This window comes from Orcinus orca, chromosome 15 (assembly GCF_937001465.1).
Source record: "Orcinus orca chromosome 15, mOrcOrc1.1, whole genome shotgun sequence".
NCBI lineage: Eukaryota > Metazoa > Chordata > Mammalia > Artiodactyla > Delphinidae > Orcinus > Orcinus orca.
This window is the reverse complement of record NC_064573.1, coordinates 50,045,591-50,064,214: the sequence shown is the minus strand read 5'-3', so window position 1 is coordinate 50,064,214 and position 18,624 is coordinate 50,045,591. Positions and strand designations below refer to the sequence as shown.

Here is an 18,624-nt window from a genome sequence, read left to right as displayed (position 1 = left end):
AAGTGATGATGGGTAACATTTAGTGAGTGCTTCCTGGGTACCAGGCTCGAAGTACCTCATAGGCTTTGTTTCACTCACTCATCTCAATGGGTATTTGTTGAGTAAATTAAGGCAGAGACCTTCTATTTTATGTTTCTTCCAGTTTTATTGAGCTATAATTGACTTACAGCGCTGTATAAGTTTAAGGTGTACCACATAATCATGTGACTTATACGCATTATGAAATGGTTACTCCAATAAGTTTAGGAAACATCCATCATCTCATATAGATTCAAAGTAAAAGAAAAAGCAAAAACGTGTTTTTTTCCTTGTGATGAGACCTCCCAGGATCCAGTCTTAACAACTTTCATACGTAACACACGGCAGTGTTAATTATATTTATCATGTTGTACATTTCATCCCTAGTACTTATTTATCTCATAACTGGAAGTGTGTACCTTTTGACTGCCTTCACCCAACTCCCCCTCTCTCCACCCCCTGGAGCGACCTTTTAAGTGAGTTCAGTCTTCAGGACTATATTTTGAGGGATGGAGAGACTTTAGAAATACAAATAATCCTCGAAACAACCTCATGAGGAAGGTATTACTACTGTTGTGTTGGGCAGAATAATGTCCCCCAAAGATGTCACTGTCCTATTCTCAGGACCCATGGCTAGGTCAGGTACATGGCAAGGGGGACTTAAAGTTGCAGATGGAGTTGAGATCGCTGATCAGCTGCCCTTAAAATAGCAGCAGGATTATCCTGGATTGGCTGGGTGGGCCCGGTGTAATCACAAGGGTCCTTAAGAGCAGAAGAGGGAGGCAGGAGAGTCAGTGTTGGAGTGATGTGATGTGAGAAGGACTCAACTGCCCATTGCTGGCTTTGAAGGCTGAGGAAGGGGCCATGAACCAAGGGCTACGCAGCCCCAAAGCTGGAAAAGGCAAGAAAACAGATTCTCCTTTCAAGCCTCCAGTGGGAAGCGGCTCCAGACACCTTGATTTTAGCCCCATGAGACCCATTTCAGAGTTCTGACGTCCAGAATTGTAAGATAATTTTGTGTTGATTTAAGACCCTAACTTTGTCGCAATTTATCACTGCAGCCATAGGAAACTAAAACACTCATCATTTCAGTTTACAAAGGAGGAAACTAGAGCACGTGGCTAGAAGGTGGGGGGTGGAGTCCAGATTCAGACATCAGATTCCGAGTTGGAACCCTCATATGTTGCTGGTGGGAATGTAAAATGGTGCAGCCACTATGGAAAACAATTTGGCAGCTCCTCCAAAAGTTAAACCTAAAGTTACCATATGACCCAGCAATTCCACTGGCAGGTGTACCTAAAAAATTGAAAAGAGGAATTCAAACAGGTACTTTCACATCAATGTTCGTGGTATTATCATTCACAATAGCCCAAAGGTGGAAACAACCCAAGTGTCCATCAACGGATTGTGGATAAACAAAAGTGGTATATACATACAGAGGAATATTATTCAACCGTAAAAAGGAATGAACTACTGATACCTGCTACAGTGTGTATGAATCCTGAGAAACATTATGCTGTTTGAAATAAGCCAGACACGGGACTTCCCTGGTGACGCAGTGGTTAAGAATCCACCTGCCAATGTAGGGGACACAGGTTCAAGCCCTGGTCCGGGAAGATCCCACATGCTGCGGAGGAACTAAGCCCGTGCGCCACAACTACTGAGGCTGCGCTCTAGAGCCCGTGAGCCACAACTACTGAGCCTGAGTGCCGCAACTACCGAGCCCACACGCTTAGAGCCGGTGCTCCACAACAAGAGAAGCCACCGCAATGAGAAGCCTGCACATCGCAACGAAGAGTAGCCCCCGCTCGTCACAGCTAGAGAAAGCCCGCACACAGCAACGAAGACCCAACGCAGCCAAAAATAAATAAATTTATAAAAAAAAAAAAAAAGGAAATAAGCCAGACCCAAAGGGCCAAACACAATATATGATTCCATTTATACGAACTATCCAGAATAGTAAATCCCTAGAGGCAGGAAGTCGACTAGAGGTTACCAGGGCCTGGGGGAAGGGGGACAGAGTTTCTGTCTGGGGCAGTGGAAAAGTTTTGGAAACAGATAGTGGTGATGATTGCACAACATCGTGCACGTACTTGATACAAACTCGTACACCTATAAGTGGTTAAATGGCATATTTTATATTACATATAGTTTGCCATAATAAAATAAAATAAAACACCAGTGATAGCCATGGGGCTTTTAAAACCATATTCAGAAGAGGGAGGAAAGGGATGGTAAACTTCTTGGGGTTGATGGTACAAGGACAGAGCAGATGTCAGCTGCTGGGCTAGCATCAGCATCTTTAACAAGTAGACCTGTGAAGAAATGTAGACTGAACAAAGCAAGGTGCTGGGCACACAGGAGGTCCTCAGCAAGTGTTTGTGGAATAAATGAATGGAGGGGCCTTACATTTTGAATGTTTCAGTCTTCAGGACTAGATCAGGGAATGGAAAGAATTTAGAAATAAAAATGATCTTTAAAGTGCCGGGGAGAATAAAAGAAGTTGTGAGTTGAATGCCAGGCACACATTGCCTTTAAAAAGTGAAAAAGAGGGACTTCCCTGGTGGTACAGTGGTTAAGAATCTGCCTGCCGATACAGGGGTCAGGGGTTTCATCCCTGGTCCAGGAAGATCCCACATGCCGCGGAGCAACTAAGCCCGTGTGCCACAATTAATGAGCCTGTGCTCTAGAGCCTGTGAGCCACAACTACTGAGCCGCGTGCCACAACTACTGAGGCCTGTGTGCCTAGAGCCCATGCTCCACAACAGGAGAAGCCACCGCAGTGAGAAGCCCGCGCACCACAATGAAGAGTAGCCCCCCGCTCCCCACAACTATGGGAAGCCAACAGGCAGCAATGAACACAGCCAAAAAAAAAAAAAAAGTCAAAAAGAGACTGAGGTGGTAGCAGAGATAAGTTCTAATAATCGTAAACCAAGCCTAGAGCTGATTGCTGGCAGAGTTCTGGAATGGACTGTTAAACAGGTGGTTTGTGTGCTTTTAGAAAAGAATGGAAGTGGCCACAGCCAACATGGCTTCACTGAGAAAGAGTCATGTTAACTTCATCTCCTTATTGATGGAATAACTAGGCTAGTAAATTAGAGGACCTCCACATTGACATTTCTTGATTTCAGCAGAACATTAGACTGTTCCGTATTATGGCATCTCCCGGGGATGCTGGGTGACTGTGCAGCTGGAGAGCCTGCAGGCAGCTGAAGTGTGTTAGCCAAGCTTCGTCAGCCTGAAGGGAGCTTGGGAGGAAGAGCACGTGGTATGCCCTTGAGCATCATCTCCTCTGCAGCCTGAAGGCCAGTCAGCCTCGTGGTGGCCCACGTGGAAGACCAAAAGCAGGAGGAGACTGTGTTATAGCGGAGAACGAAGGCTCGGTTCCTTCAACGGCTCCCCGAGGTTAAACTTAGCAGGGATAAATGTAACAGAGGTAGATGATCAATTACAGGACAGGGTACAGACTTTTCAGAGGTTCATGTGAAAAATATCTCGGAATTTAGGTTTTAAACAGTGTGCTCCATAGAGGCTAACGATGTGAGGTCACTACAGAGTGAGCTGACGTAGCTCGTCCTGATAGAAGGAGATAGCATCCCAGAAATGTATCACTTTTGCACCCAGCCAGGGTCAGTCGCATCTGTCGAGCGAGCTTCGATCTGCACGAGTGTCACGTTTTAGGACACTGGATTTGTATTAGGACGGCCCCATTGTTGGACTAGGATTTTCCAAGCCCCCCTCCCCACGGAGGGTAGGGGGCATGGCACATAGCCAATGGGAATAACCATTCCGCCTCATTCCATTGAACCGCCTATGTGTAAATAGCCATTTTTCTGGAAGGAGACAAGTGCATCTGGATAGACGGCACCTAAGAAAGCAGTCCCTTAACTATGAAGAATGCAGTGATAACCTGTGTTCAGTCTTTCCAGCGCCTAGGTGCTGACCTCTGCTCTGCACTGGGACTCTTTTAAGTGATGAGATGTATCTGTGCGTAAAGTCGTGATCCTGTCTCATGGAGTTACAGGCTAGTCGGGGAGGCAGATGATAGACAAGTAAGTGTGTCTTACCAGAGATGGGATAGATGTGCTCTGGAGGAAAACTGAAGCTGCTGAGGTGGGGGCAGGGCATGTGCTGGGGCAAGACTCCACTGATGGAGAGACCTTTGAGCAGCCGTGGGGAGGAGGTGAGGGAGCCAGCCCCGTGTGGTCCCAGCGGGGAAGAGCATTCAGGGTAGATGGACAGTTGCAGAGGTGCTGAGGCCGGAACGCAAGGGCTGTGCCTGGGGAACCATAGGAAAGCCGTGTGGGTGGAAGAGAGGGAGAGAGGAGGGAGAGATGCACCATGAGGAGTCCTGGGAGGGTGAATCGTGAAGATGTCTGCTTTCACCGCGAGTGAGATGGGAGCTATGGAGGGTGCTAGGCAGACGACTGCCGTGCTCTGGCTTGGCTTTGATCAGGAGAACTCTGGCCAACCAAAAATCAAGGGCAAGCATCACAGGTCTTCTTTTTTTTTTTTTTTTTTTAAGTCTTTATTGAATTTGTTACAATACTGCCTCTGTTCTATGCCTTGGTTTTTTTGGCCCCGAGGCACGTGGGATCTCAGCTCCCCGACCAGGGATCGAACCCGCACGCCTTGCATTGGAAGGCGAAGTCTGCACCACTGGACCGCCAAGGAAGTCCCATGGATCTTCTTTGGTAACCTTATTCTTATAGAAAATTAGAGGGTGTGTGTGTATAGTGTATTGTCTTCTAAAAGTGAATTAATTTTGATACGAAGTTCAGAAATGACCTGAGTTCTTTCAAAAACTGTTCACACATGTATAAGCAAACCCTTTGTCATGACAGAGAGGAGTCCAGGACCCCCTGCCTTAGCGTCTGGAGGGGGCCATTGAACCTCCTGAGGATGGTGGTTGGGGACTGGGAACTGCCGCTTGGTTAGTAGAGAAGAGCCAGTCACCATTCACACTGATCTGCATCTTCACAGGGGGCACCGGGGGCCCCCGAGTCTCCTGGGTTAACCGGAAGTAAAGACAGATCTCGGCCCTCGGGGAGGAGACACCCTTGAAAATGACAACCGTTATGAGGCTAGCTAGTGCCAACAGAGAGCTGATTGCTGGCCAGGTAGATCTGGGTCATCAGAATGGAAAGTGAGCGTGAAGACTGAAGACTAGCCACCGGCCAAAGACACATTATGTCCGGTGACCCTCATGGTCCTGTTAGGACAGGACCCTTCCTCTGGGCGCTTGTCTTTGAGAGCAGTGGAAGACAAGAGCTCTGGTTTCAAGTGGACATCACCCTCCCTCAGGCATTACTTTGCATCCTTTTGAAGTCATCTGGTTTTCGAATGTCTGCCTTGAGCACAAGCGATGGCTGCCACTTGCACCGGAAGTGCCCCCTCCTGGGTCTGCCGTGAGAATCACTGCGTTCTGAACAGGCAGAGGAGTGCTCTTTGCAGTGAGTGGACTGGTCTGTCTCATCCCTTGACAGGAGTGTTCAGAGACTTAAAAAGATTTCAGATAATGGACAGAGCATCGAGCTCGAGAGCTGTCTCTTTAAAGGGTGAACTCAGTAGGAAAAACAAAAATATAAAAGATTCCCGCAGCTTTTATCTACTATGTAAAGTAAGATAGTTAAAAAAAAAAAAGTACAGTAACTGAAGTCAAGTTGTAACCTTTCATTTTTGTATTGAAAATTTTGGAGGGAACTGGGCGAATGGGTCATAACTAAATTACAACCTCGTTTGTCATCTCATCAGTTCCGATCTGTCAGCTTAGTTTAGTTTGAAAAATGAGTTGGAGGAAGTGGCACGTTCCAAAAAACAAAACAGCTAGTTACCAACTCTGGACGGGCCTTCTAGAAAGAAGAAATATGTCATCGCCTTTTCTCTCTCCGTGCAATTCGATAGATGTCAGGCATCTTCTGTGAGGTTCCCTGAAACATCTCCCTCTTCCCAAGCACGCATTTCTACTCCCAGAACTTTTATTTTTTTCTTTTTGGCCGCGCCACGTGGCTTATAGGATCTCAGTTCCCCGACCAGGGATTGAACCCAGGCCACAGCAGTGAAAGCCCAGAATCCTAACCACTAGGCCACCAGGGAACCGCCCCCCCACCCCCAGAACTTTTGTTCTTTATTAAAAGACTAGAACCCTCCGTCCCCCCAGCAGCAGGAGGCTGGCAGGGAAGCATCTTTATCAGTATCATCATCGGTGTTTCTAACCGATTGTCAGCAAAACCTCAGTCCTGAAGGACAGCGAGTGGATAGACTTGAAGGAGCCTCAGTAACCCCCACACCTCACTGAGACTCCTGGGCACAGCCTGTTCTGTCACCGAAGTGGCCCCCAGAGCTGCTCTCAAACATGACTGCCCCATTGACTGTCCTCTGCTTCTTCCCTGGTGCCACAGGGGGAAGGAGGACCTGGGCTGTAGACCCGGGGTCCATATGCAGGGTTTATTACGGTTTTACTATCTGTACCTCTTTAAGGAGCACGGAGGGCATGCTGGCTTTTTCTGTGACTCTGCACGAGGCTTTTGAGAGAAATTATTTTCAGTCATAAGCGCCTGTGCTTGGGGCTTCTCCTGTGCAATGTACTGTGCAGAAAAGTGCTCGGCCTGGGAATGCTTGTTGCTTCTTTTCAACCAGTTTGATTTACAGGAAATAAAATGAGACACAGAAAAAAAAAGGTTGAGAGGTTGGAGAGAACCTTCCCTTGGTGGTTCAGTTTTGACTCTCTGCTTGACGAGAGGGCCTGGGAGCCGGGGGGAGTCCAGACCTTGGTCCCCACCAGTGGTCCACAGCAGTCTTGAGAAGAAAACCATCATTAGGGCCAGTAGATGGGCGGGGCTGGGGCCACGCTTAGGACACACTTAGGACCAGTGCTGTCCTGGAAGAGCAAGGATGAGAGGGCTCCAGAGGGGACTTCTAACCTCGGTGACACCACGCTCAGCTTGTTTTCCTCCTTCCTACCTCCCTGCTATGGGCTGGATGGTATCCCTTCAAAATTCTTATGCTGAGCCCCAGCCCTCTGTACCTCATCATGAGACCTTATTTGGAAATAGAGTCGTGGCAGATGTAATTAACTGGTTAAGATGAGATTGCGCTGCAGCAAAGGAGACCATAAACAAGACGAAAAGACAACCCTCAGGATGGGAGAAAATATTTGCAAATGAAGCAACTGATAAAGGATTTATCTCCAAAATTTACAAGCATCTCATGCAGCTCAATAACAAAAAAACAAACAACCCAATCCAAAAATGGGCAGAAGACCTAAAGAGACATTTCTCCAAAGAAGATATACAGATTGCCAACAAACACATGAAAGGATGCTCAACATCACTAACCATTAGAGAAATGCAAATCAAAACTACAGTGAGGTATCACCTCACACCAGTCAGAATGGCCATCATCAAAAAATCTACAAACAATAAATGCTGGGGAGGGTGTGGAGAAAAGGGAACACTCTTGCACTGTTGGTGGGAATGTAAATTGATACAGCCACTGTGGAGAACAGTATGGAGGTTCCTTAAAAAACTAAAAATAGAACTACCATACGACCCAGCAATCCCACTACTGGGCATATACCCTGAGAAAACCATAATTCAAAAAGAGTCATGTACCACAGTGTCCATTGCAGCTCTATTTACAATAGCCAGGACATGGAAGCAACCTAAGTGTCCATCGACAGATGAACGGATAAAGAAGATGTGGCACATATATACAATGGAATATTACTCAGCCATAAAAAGAAACGAAATTGAGATATTTGTAGTGAGGTGGATGGGCCTAGAGTCCAGTCATACAGAGTAAGTCAGAAAGAGAAAAACAAATACTGTATGCTAACACATATATATGGAATCTAAAAAAAAAATAAAAAGAAATAAAAAGAAAGGTTCTGAAGAACCTAGGGGTGGGACAGGGATAAAGGCGCAGACATAGAGAATGGACTTGAGGACATGGGGAGGGGGAAGGGTAAGCTGGGACAAAGTGAGAGAGTGGCATGGACATATATACACTACCAAATGTAAAATAGATAGCTAGTGGGAAGCAGCCGCATAGCACAGGGAGATCAGCTCGGTGCTTTGTGACCACCTAGAGGGGTGGGATAGGGAGGGTGGGAGGGAGACGCGAGAGGGAGGGGATATGGGGATATATGTATATGTATAGCTGATTCATTTTGTTATAAAGCAGAAACTAACACACTATTTTAAAGCAATTATACTCCAATAAAGATGTTAAAAAAAAAAAAAAGATGAGATTGTGCTGGAGCAAGGTGGCCCCTGATCTAATCACTGGTGTCCCTATAAAAGGGGGAAACTTGGAGACAGACATGCACATGGGGAGACGCCATGCGGCCTTGTGAGGGCTGGGGTTATGCTCTCTAAGCCAAGGAGCTCCCGGAAGCTGGGATAGGTGCCAGGAACAGGTCCTGCCCTCAGGGAGAGAACCTGGCCCTCCACACCTTGGCCTCTGGAAGCCTGAGATGACTGATTTCTGTTGTGGGAGCCGTTGCCACAGAGCTAGGTGCATGGCACCTTGTTACGGCAGCCCTGGCAAACGCCACATTCCCTCAGTCTCTCACTGCAGTCGTGCGCTCTGCTGCCTGTCCTCTCCCTGTCCCCTCTCCTCACTGCACCTTGGGGGCACTCACCCAGCAGAGGCTCCGTCACCATCGCCATCCTAACCATGCCTGGCCCCCTGAGCCCCAGGTCCAGATCTGCTGAATTATTTACAGTAATCGCTTGGTCAAGGGAAGAGGTTAGTAAATGCTGGAAAAAATACCCACAGAAATGACATACGTAGTTCAAACCCCACACTTTCATTTCAGGCATGTTGGCGATCGCCCATTCCACAGGTTTGTGATGCCAGGTCTTTCTTTGCCTTTGGGGCTCACGGAGCAGACTCTGTCTGTGTCACTGACCTCACGCTATCATCGTTCCCACCTGTTGCTTCCATGTCCAGATGGAACTTCTTTAAAGTGACCCAAGAAACTAAGTGTAGAATCCTTTTGGATTTTTACAATTCTTTCTTATCTTTTATAGACGTCTTGCCCATACCTATTTCAACTGCAGGGGTTTTTTTGTTTTTGTTTTTAGTGATTTGCCTTGTTTGAAAATATTTTAAAGCACTGTGTTATTTTTTATAGAAACAGTGTTTCTCCTTTTTTTGATTTTCATATGTCATTAGTTTGTGCAATCTTTAATGAACAAAGTATAACTAACAAATACAACTGGCAGAAACAGGTGGAGGGCATCCAGACCTGATCTTAGCAAGTATATGACTCAGTGTGGGCGTTCTAGAGAGCAGCCTACCAGCCTGAGCTTTGGGTGTGCTGTGAGTGTTGGTCAAAGTGATTTATGGAGGGGAGTGGAGACCCTGATGGGTTAGGCAAGGGAAGTCAGTGAAGAGTTTTACAGCACCTGTGTTCCTCAAATAGGCCTTCCACTCCTCCTCCCAGCCTTGACTCATACCAATCCCTCTGCCAACGTATCTTCTCCTTGTAGCCTGTTGTCCCTTCTCCCTAAGGTCTCAGTTTAGCCATCACTTCCTCCAGGAAGCCCACCTAGCTTCCCTCAAGCTAGATTAACTGTCCCTCCGATGTGCGCTAGCGCCCTCTAGTCCCCAGTCAGAGAACTGACACCCCTGCATAACTACCTCCCACCCAACACCATAAGCTTTGTGAGGATGAGCCCTTGTCTGTGTCATGCATCAGCGGGTCCCCAGCACCTAGCACCATGTCTGGCATGAGTGGGTGCTCCAAAAATATTTGTGGAAGGAAGGGAGGAGGAGAGGAAGATCCTATAACTTGTTTCTCAGGAATCTTCCACCCCTCCCTGGATTGTAGGATAAGGTACACCTTAGCAGGCAGTGGAGGCCTGCACTGTCGTCATAGTAACATTAGCAGTAATGGAAGTGGTCGTGGAAGTGGTGGCGGCGTTGGCAGTCATGCTGAGAAGAGTAACTCCAATGCCTGCCTCTGTCACCACGTGGCCTTCTTCTCTCTGTATTCTTCTAGAAATCTCCAAATCTCTCTCCTTATGAAATCCAGTCATTGGATCTAAGGCCCACCCTAATATATTATGGCCTCTTCCTAAGTGATCACATCCACAATGACCCTATTTCCAAATAAGGCCACATCCACACATTCTAGAGATTAGGACTTCAATACGTATTTTGGGGGAACACGATTGAAACCACAATACCAGCATTTTAAAGTATGCTCTCTCTTGCTTCTTGAGCACAGAGGGAATGAAATACAGAATTTGAGAATACGTCTCCACATGTGCGTCCAGTACCCAACATGCACCCCTGGCTGGTGGACGCTCCTGAGCTGTGTTCATGTATCAGTGTGCTCACCCACCATTGTTGCAACTGTGATTTTCTTTGCTCTGACTTTCGAAGTTCTTTGCATGTTTTTAATGTCCTTAAGTGAATATCATTGCTATAATAGAATATTCTACCTGGACGTGATCAAAACTTCCCACAGCCAACAGAGACTCCGCAGGGTTCTGGGAATAGAACAAGAAGCCAGTTTTTGGCATAAGAGAGAACACTTAAGGATCCCGGATGGCGTTAGACGTTGCCTGGTCAGACACTGTCAGCACAGGGCCAAAGGGTTGGAAGCAGTGCCTCTGTGTACGTGTTACACCTTTGTGACAGGCCACACGTGTCGGCCTTCAGCTGTCCTTTCTCGACCTTTCACCTTTAGCAGGCCTGTGTATTTTAGCATAGAGGTCTGAAGAGGTTCTGAACCCACAGACTCTGGTGGGAAAACTTACCTCGATCCAAGAAGGCAGTTCCCAGTAAAAAATCATGAATATTTATTGAGCGTGTATTATTGGCACTGTCCTGGGGGCTCTCCCATATAGGGACTCACTTGCTCTTTACAACATTCCAATAAGATATCTACTCATTTTATCCCGTTGTTTTAGATGAGGAAACTAAAGAATTAGTGGGCTGCTTGAGGTTATACAAAGGTGACAGAGCTGGTATTTGAAGCTGGGAATGTAGCTTTGGTCCTGCCTTCCCAGGGATGGGCACTCAGGTGCTGCTCTGAAGCCCGACCTTGCCCAGACTGTGTTTCTGGAGGGGCTTCCATGTACGAAACCCTCAACTCGTCCTCTAGAAGAGAGCAGCAAATGTTTAGCAGCACTTTGTGATCAGGGTGCTCCTGGAAGTGGAAATAAGGAGTAGAGGCAGCACCCTAAAGAGAATGAGTAACTCAGTGAAAGGGGAGGAAATGCTTCCTGGGGAGGTGACTCGTGAGCTGGGTTTTGAAGATTAAATAGGAGTTCATCCAGCGTACCTAGTAAGACACAACAGTCAGAAGAAATAGCATGCAAAGGACAGAGATATGAAACAACAGGTTTTTTTTTAAGGTATGGGTGGGGACTTCCCTGGCTGTCCAGTGGTTAAGACTCCATGCTTCCACTGCAGGGGGCACGGGTTCGATCCCTGCTCAGGGAACTAGGATCCTGCATGCATGCCACACAGCCAAAAAGAAAAGTCCCCACCAGGGACCTTATGAAAAAACTTTTTTAAAGGTGGGGTACTGCAAGTACTTTAGCATGGATGAGTGATAAAATGCAGAGACAAATATCATGTGTGTTGAGACCAGAGAGACAGAAAGAGCCAGAAAACAAAGGGCCTGGTTTGCCTGCCAGAGAAGCTGACTTAATCCTGAGCATGTAAGCAATTTAATATCATAGTTTTAACACAAGGTCAGAATACCCAAACCTTGATGCTGTTAGTACTACTGCTTTTTCCCCCTGGTTTTATTTTTATAATTATTGAGGGAAAAGATGACAAAAGTCAGTCAGCTCCATATCTGATGTGTGTTACTGTGGTGCTAAAGGATCTTGGTTTTTAATCTCCTCCACTTTTTCTCCAATTTTTCATCAGCAGTTCTCTTTGGCAAGTTATTCTCAGATGCCAAGATAAGTACTTTTGAGAGGTTTTTTTTTTTAACGTTTTCTTAAGTGCCTTTGATTGCATAAGAGCGTCATGGAGAACTGTTTCCAGTAGTATCTTTATAGCAGGAATGGAGGCTAAGACTGATTATGTAATTTTCCCCTCGGTTTATTCTCAGAACCTAACACGCTGCCAGCATATGAAAAACCCTAATGATCACAGTGGCATCTGAGTGTCTTTCCTGCTCATGGTTTCTGGCACTATTGCTCTTGCATTGTTTACTGCAAAGTAGAAATTGATTGTTTAAATGTGGCATGACGGTTCACCCAGCATTGGGCACCCCGGACCCATAGCTCCGTCTGCTCCGTCTTGTATAATACATGCGGCCCACAGCCAGCCTCTCTCACCAGAGAATGGATTCACATGTGCTCCTTGGAGACCCTCGCCAGTCTCACCATGTTAAAATTCGGATGAGGAGAGGCCGGGTAATTGTACTGCGCTGAGGTTGCATTTTGCAAGGGGAGCAGAATACCATCTGTCAGAGGAGGTGGCGGGAGGGTGCAAATACTGCTGTGAATTCTGTGAATGCTTAATTGCTATAGATTTTTTAAATTTATTTGAGGCTTTGCATTTAGTGTGTTTGTTATTTGTTCTTTTTTTTTTTTAGAATAGTCCTTATCAGTGGCAGAAGATCCTTCTGTAGTATATTTTCAGTGCTGCCGTACCGCGACAGTGCCCAAGTTGGGTATGTATATGCACGCTTGCTTTGTAGTTCTCTGGGTGAAAACTTCTGACACCATGTGTATAATGTGACCACCCTTTCCATTTGAAAGAACTTGTTTTGCTTTGACACTGCAAATTTGGTATTTGTAAACTTGAAAGAAAAAGAAGTTCCACTTTCTTTTCAGCCAGGAAGCTTCCCTGTTATTGGTGTGTGTGTATGCGTGTGCGTGTGTGTGTACGCGCGCATGTGTGCCCTTACCATATTGCCTGCTGTTTCTAAACGTGCATTTTGTCACCTCGTACAATTCTGTGAAGCAAGAGCAATCTGGGGCCCACGCATCTCTCAGGGCCTCATCGACTTTTGGAGAAAGGCAGCTCAGGAAAGGAATCAGACAAACCACGTGGCCATCCTGCCTCCTTGCGTTGTGGGCTTGCGGCTGTACATGAACCAGCAAGCCGCACAAAGCAACGTGGTATCAGGAACAGACCTGTGTGATTTGCCACAGGCCGGAGGACTGCACGCTGCTGTAGGTCAACAAGCCCCTTCTTTGTTCTAAAAAGAAGTAAGTGAGGCTCTGACCTGGCAAAGCCCCCCCCTCCTCATTCCACATCCCCGAACTCTGTGCTGTTTCTCCATCTGAATCTGACTCCTTTGCCCCCTCACCTGGTCACCGCATCTGCTATTTGTGGTCAGGGAGCTGCTGGTATTTAGGGCAGGATGGTTCCCTGCGTAGGATGCCGGAAGCATTGTGAGATGTCAGCTCTGGTTTCTGCAAACTAAATGCTGGTATTGCCCTCTGGTCATTGCAACAATGACACCCGAACACTGCCATTTATTCCTCTCCCACCACCTTCCATGGGCTCTGCCTGGTCATCCCCGTTCACCATGACTTTCCCTTCCCCCCTGCAGACCTGTCAGACTTTCAGCCTGTTAAACTCACCATGGTCCTTATTTTTACTCTACACTGTAAGCTCCATGGGACAGAACATCGGGCATCTTTATTCATGGAATGCTGACTCAGTCATTTATTAGATGTGTGCCTTAAAAAGCAATAATAATCTTACTGTTTATTGAGCACTTACTTTGTGCCAGTCCTCTTCATTATCTGCATTCTCACGACAACCCTGCAAAGTAGGTGCTCTAAAACATGTAACAGCAAATCCTGCAGCTCTGAGGTTTGTAGGACCATCTGGGTGTGGCCAGCGGGCTGCCCTTAAGAGACTTCTACTCTACTGAGTAGAGGGGGAAAAAAGAAAGGTTTTCTTTATCTTTTCAACCTGCTGTGGTCCTGGGTCTGGCCACCCCTGAGAGCAGGCTTATTTCTTGCGTCAGTAGTTTGTACCAGCTCACAGACATATGTGTGACCCAGAAGGCCAGTTCATTGATCTAATTACAAGTAATGGCCCCAGGGCTCAGAATGTTTGAGTGTGACTAGCCTGTAACTGCACTTCCAGGAGATCTGAATCATCAGTCTGTCTGCAAGTACATCTTCTCACAGCGAGGACCTGCCTGGACACTGTGATGCCAGCCTTATTTTTCCGGGCTTTCTGTGCCCACCTTTCTGATGAACATATTCTGTCCTTAGCTATGTTCCATGTATTCATTTATTGAGGGCTTACTGTGTGACTAGGTCCTGGAGGTAAAGGTAGGGAAAGATGGATCTGGTTCCTGCCCTCCTGGAACTTACAACCAAGAGGGAAGACACATCAAAATTTCACATATGATTAATAACCACCTTTAATAATGGCTAAGAGTATTCAGTCAGGTGACTGCCAAGTCTTCCTATCCAAGGACTCATTCTGTTTCTTTAACACAATCTGGCTTCTCCATATTTTCATCTTTGAAGTGTTCGTGTTAGTTTCATTCTTGAAAGATGATCTTATTTCCAAGTCCTGGGGTCCCCTCACTATGGTGTCCAAGTGCCTATCTCCATTTTATAGATAAAACCACTGATCCTCAAGACTTAACGTCCCAAACATCAACTTTGGGCCAGAATGGGAATTTTTAAAAAATAAATTGCAGTTGTGCAGCATTTCAGTTCAATATCTGAGTGATCACCCCCATGAGTCTAGTCACCATCCATACATTTCACCCCCTTTACCCATTTCCATCACCCCCCAGCCACCTCCTCCTCTGGTAACCACTAGTCTGATCTCTGTAGCTATGAGTTTGTTTTTGTTTTATTTTGTTTGTTCATTTGTTTTGCTTCGTTTTGATTCCACATATGAGTGAAGTCATATGATATTTGTCTCTCTCCATCTGACTTATTTCACTTGGCATAATAACTTCAAGGTTCATGTTGTCACAAATCACAGGGTTTTTTGTGACTGAATAGTATTCGTGTGTGCGCGTACGCGCATATAGGTGCCACGTCTTTATCCGTTCGTCCATCATTGGACATTTAGGTTGCTTCCATATCTTGGCTATTGTAAGTAATGCTGCAGTGAACATAGGAGTGCATATATCTTTTTGAATTAACATTTTCATGTTCTTCAGATAATACCCAGAAGTGTAATTGCTGGGTCATATGGTAGTTCTATTCTTAATATTTTTAGGAACCTCCATACAGTTTTCCATGGTGGCTGCACCAGTTTACATTTCCACCAACAGTGGAAAAGGCAAGGGTTCTCTTTTCTCCAATCCTCTCCAACATTTGTTATTCCGTGTATTTTTGATAATAGCTGTTCTAACAGGTATGAGGTGATATCTCATTTTGCTTTTGATTTGCATTTCCCTAGTAATTAGTGACGTTGAGCACATTTTCATGTGCCTGTTGGCCCTCTGTATGTCTTTGGGAAAATGTCTATTCATATCCTCTGCCCATTTTAATCAGGTTTTTTTTTTTTGTGGTTGGATTGTATGAGTTCTTTATATATTTTGTCAGAACCGGAATTTGAACCTGAGTCTGTCCAGCCTAGGGCTTCCCGTGACTCTCTCTGGCCAACAGGTGAGACAAACTCTGTATTCACAGAAACCCGTCTGTGCAGTGGGGCTTTTATGATAACCGCCTCCCAGAAGTTAACTGAGGCTCGCTGGGTGCCTGGGATGCAGCACAGCGCCTGGCACACAGAGGCAGGTGGGGTACCCGGATTTCTTATAGCAAAAGAAATGCGGGGCTTCGTGTGGAGAACTTAGAGACTTACAGCTTTTCACTTGGGCAAATCACTTACCTTCTGTGAGCCTGTGCTTGGTCCTCTCTAGAACGAGGATGGAAGGTTACTACCTGTGCCGTTAATTTGGAGATCACTGCATTTTATGCAAAGCCCATAGGGATGCGTTGTAAGTAAAATTACCTGGGAAGAGATCACCCAGCGTATCTCTGTTTGACATCCTTGTGGAAATAAGTGGCCCTCACATTTTGAACACCTCAGGGAAGTGCTAGCTGGCAGCCAGGATGCGGGGAAGTGCGGCCTGTCAGAGCCCAGGTCTCCTCCCCACTGCTGGGAAGCCCTCGTGGGTTTCAGGAGGATATATCATAGGATGTGTCAGCTATTCTGCCCGATGGCTCAGATAGAGAAGCAAAACCAGGGTGTGGGATCACAGGACGTAACCTTTTACATCCTAGACATGAATAAACTCAAACACACTAATTCTTCAAATTTTGTAGATGAGGAAACCATGGTGCAGAAGGGTTAATTTTCTGTAACAAAACACATAATCGGGTCCTTCATAATACCTAACAGAGAAAAGAGCATGCCTATTTCTGCAGCATATCCTCCTTAAGTTCTCACATAAGAAACTCTGAACAGAATTCAAAATATTGTAAATTAGTGGCAGGGTTAAGAAGCATTCTTCTTACGTATCAAATAGATAAACAACAAAGACCTACTGTATAGCACAGGGAACTATGTTCAACGTCTTCTAATAACCTATAATGGAAAAGAATCAGGAAAAGAATATATATATATATATATATATATATATATATATATAAAACTGAATCACTTTGCTGTATACCTGAAGGTAACACGATATTGTAAATGAACTGTACTTCAATTTTAAAAATGTAAAAGGAAAAGCATTCTGCTTTTTAAACTTTTTTAATGAGCAGACATCCTATTTATGAATATCTGCCACATCATACTTATGAGTTTTTCAAACTAATTATTGGGAAACAGCTGTGTTCAAATAATAAAAAATATTTATCCTAGTAAATTATACACATATATATTTTAAAGTAAGATAGTCTGGGTACATAGTAACTAATGCCTTTCCACTGTGGAAAATTCCTTTGCTTTTATGCTCAAGTTCTCTCTGTGGCCAGGACGTGAGTCTTAGAATTTCAGGGCTGGAAAGGGCTCTAGAGATGACATGGTATGGCCTCCGTGCATCATAGCTCAGGCCTCTGGGGCCACGGGGGGATGAGACACACACTGACCGCAAACCCAGCAGCGCCAGAGCTCAGGACTCCGGCCACCCTGGCCTGCTGACATTGTGGTTTCCAGCTCCCGTGTTTCCGTTGTCCTTACACACGCATGTGGACTAGGCCACATGTGCCGGATTATTCCAGATAAGCACAAACCCCCCGCTGAAGGGGACAATGTACAGTTCCAACTTCACCGTAAGAAAGTTTTAAAAACAGGAAACTCAAAAGTTCATCCACTGTGTACTTGAACCTCCCTTACATGGAAAGCATCTATCAGGATGGCCTTATCTCTTTCCGGTTTTGTTTTCTGGCTTCTTGTGCTGTGCTGGAGCTTCCCAAGTCCTGCCCTCATATCTTGGTTCACCCTCCCCGCCACCCTGACCCCAAAGCTTTGTACTTGGCTTTAAACTGAACTGAATACTTATTTTGGCTCCCAACATCAGGTGACCAAAGCGGACAGGACAGTGTTAGGAGAGGTTTTACCATCCATCCATTCATTCTTGCATTCATGCATTTGGTCATCTCTTCTGCCCCTAGTGAGTGTGAGGCCCTCCTGGAGGCTGGGAGGGTGCAGGGGTGAGTAAGACCTGTTCTCCAGGAGCTTATTATTGAACAAGGAAGCCAGACATGTGAACTGCCAGACCAAGACAACTGGGGAGCCCCAAAGAGGCGCTAGAGAGTGCTTTGCCCCCAAATCTTTATCAACATCCACGTTTACAATAAATCTACAATCTTCAGTAAAAGCCAGATGTTTGCTCTGTAAAGTCTCTTCAGCCCCGCCTACACCTCCAAATACATTGCCATCCCTGCCCGCCTTCCATGTAGACATTCAGGTGCTAACACTGCACAGCAGACATCATTCATTCACCGCACGAACTCTGTTGAACCTACTGTGTTCTAGGCAGTATCCAGGGATACAGTGCTGAACAAGAAAATGCCTCTTTTCCCATAGAGCTCACCATCTAATGGTAGGAGACAGAAACAAGCGGGTAAACAAACTAACCATCAAGCCAAAGAGCAAACAGTTGAGTCCTGCCCAATGTACAGCTGGAGCACAGAGGGAAGAGTTGGGTGAATTCGGACAGAGGGATCGGGGAGTGCCCCCCAGAGAAGGTGGTGCTTCAGCTAGATTGCAAGTGTGAGGTGTCAGAGAGATGGGAAGGATATTCCAGCCTCAGCATTGACTCCCAAGGATGTTCAAGGCCACTCTGGCTCATGAACTTCCGGGCAGGGTCTCTATAATGCCTGACCTGTTGAGAGAATTCCATAAGGCGCCATCCCAGCTGTAATCCCATTGCTGAGGACACTGCAGGGTTCAGGCCTGTGTAGTGAGGGGAGGGGGAAGGAGTGGGGACAGAAAGAAGGGAGCTGTGCTGAGAGGCCTGGTCCTGGGACGTCACTGTCACAGACCCACCACCAAGCCTTCCCTGGGGTGTCAGTTGCCTCGCTGTCCAATGGGGAGGTTTGACTACACTCTCCAAAGATCCTGCCAGCTCAGAATGCTTGCCTCTGTGTTCGCATCCTCGTCTGCTTTGCCAACGTGGAAGCTGTAAGTCTGGCTGAACAAGGAGTTTATGAATGAAACGTACTGTTCACGTTCCCCATCCACCAA

The 18,624-nt window shown here is 46.2% G+C and overlaps 2 protein-coding genes across 2 annotated transcripts in view; one reads left to right on the top strand and one right to left on the bottom strand.

The window, feature by feature from the left end:
* TMEM241 (transmembrane protein 241) overlaps nt 1-18,624 on the bottom strand; it is a 219,716-nt gene that overhangs the window by 36,283 nt on the left and 164,809 nt on the right. The window lies entirely within an intron of this gene.
* CABLES1 (Cdk5 and Abl enzyme substrate 1) overlaps nt 1-18,624 on the top strand; it is a 106,186-nt gene that overhangs the window by 50,489 nt on the left and 37,073 nt on the right. Inside the window, exon 4 of the mRNA XM_033435338.2 lies at nt 12,590-12,667. Coding sequence (XP_033291229.1) covers nt 12,590-12,667 — 78 coding nt within the window. The remainder of the gene's footprint in view (nt 1-12,589; nt 12,668-18,624) is intronic.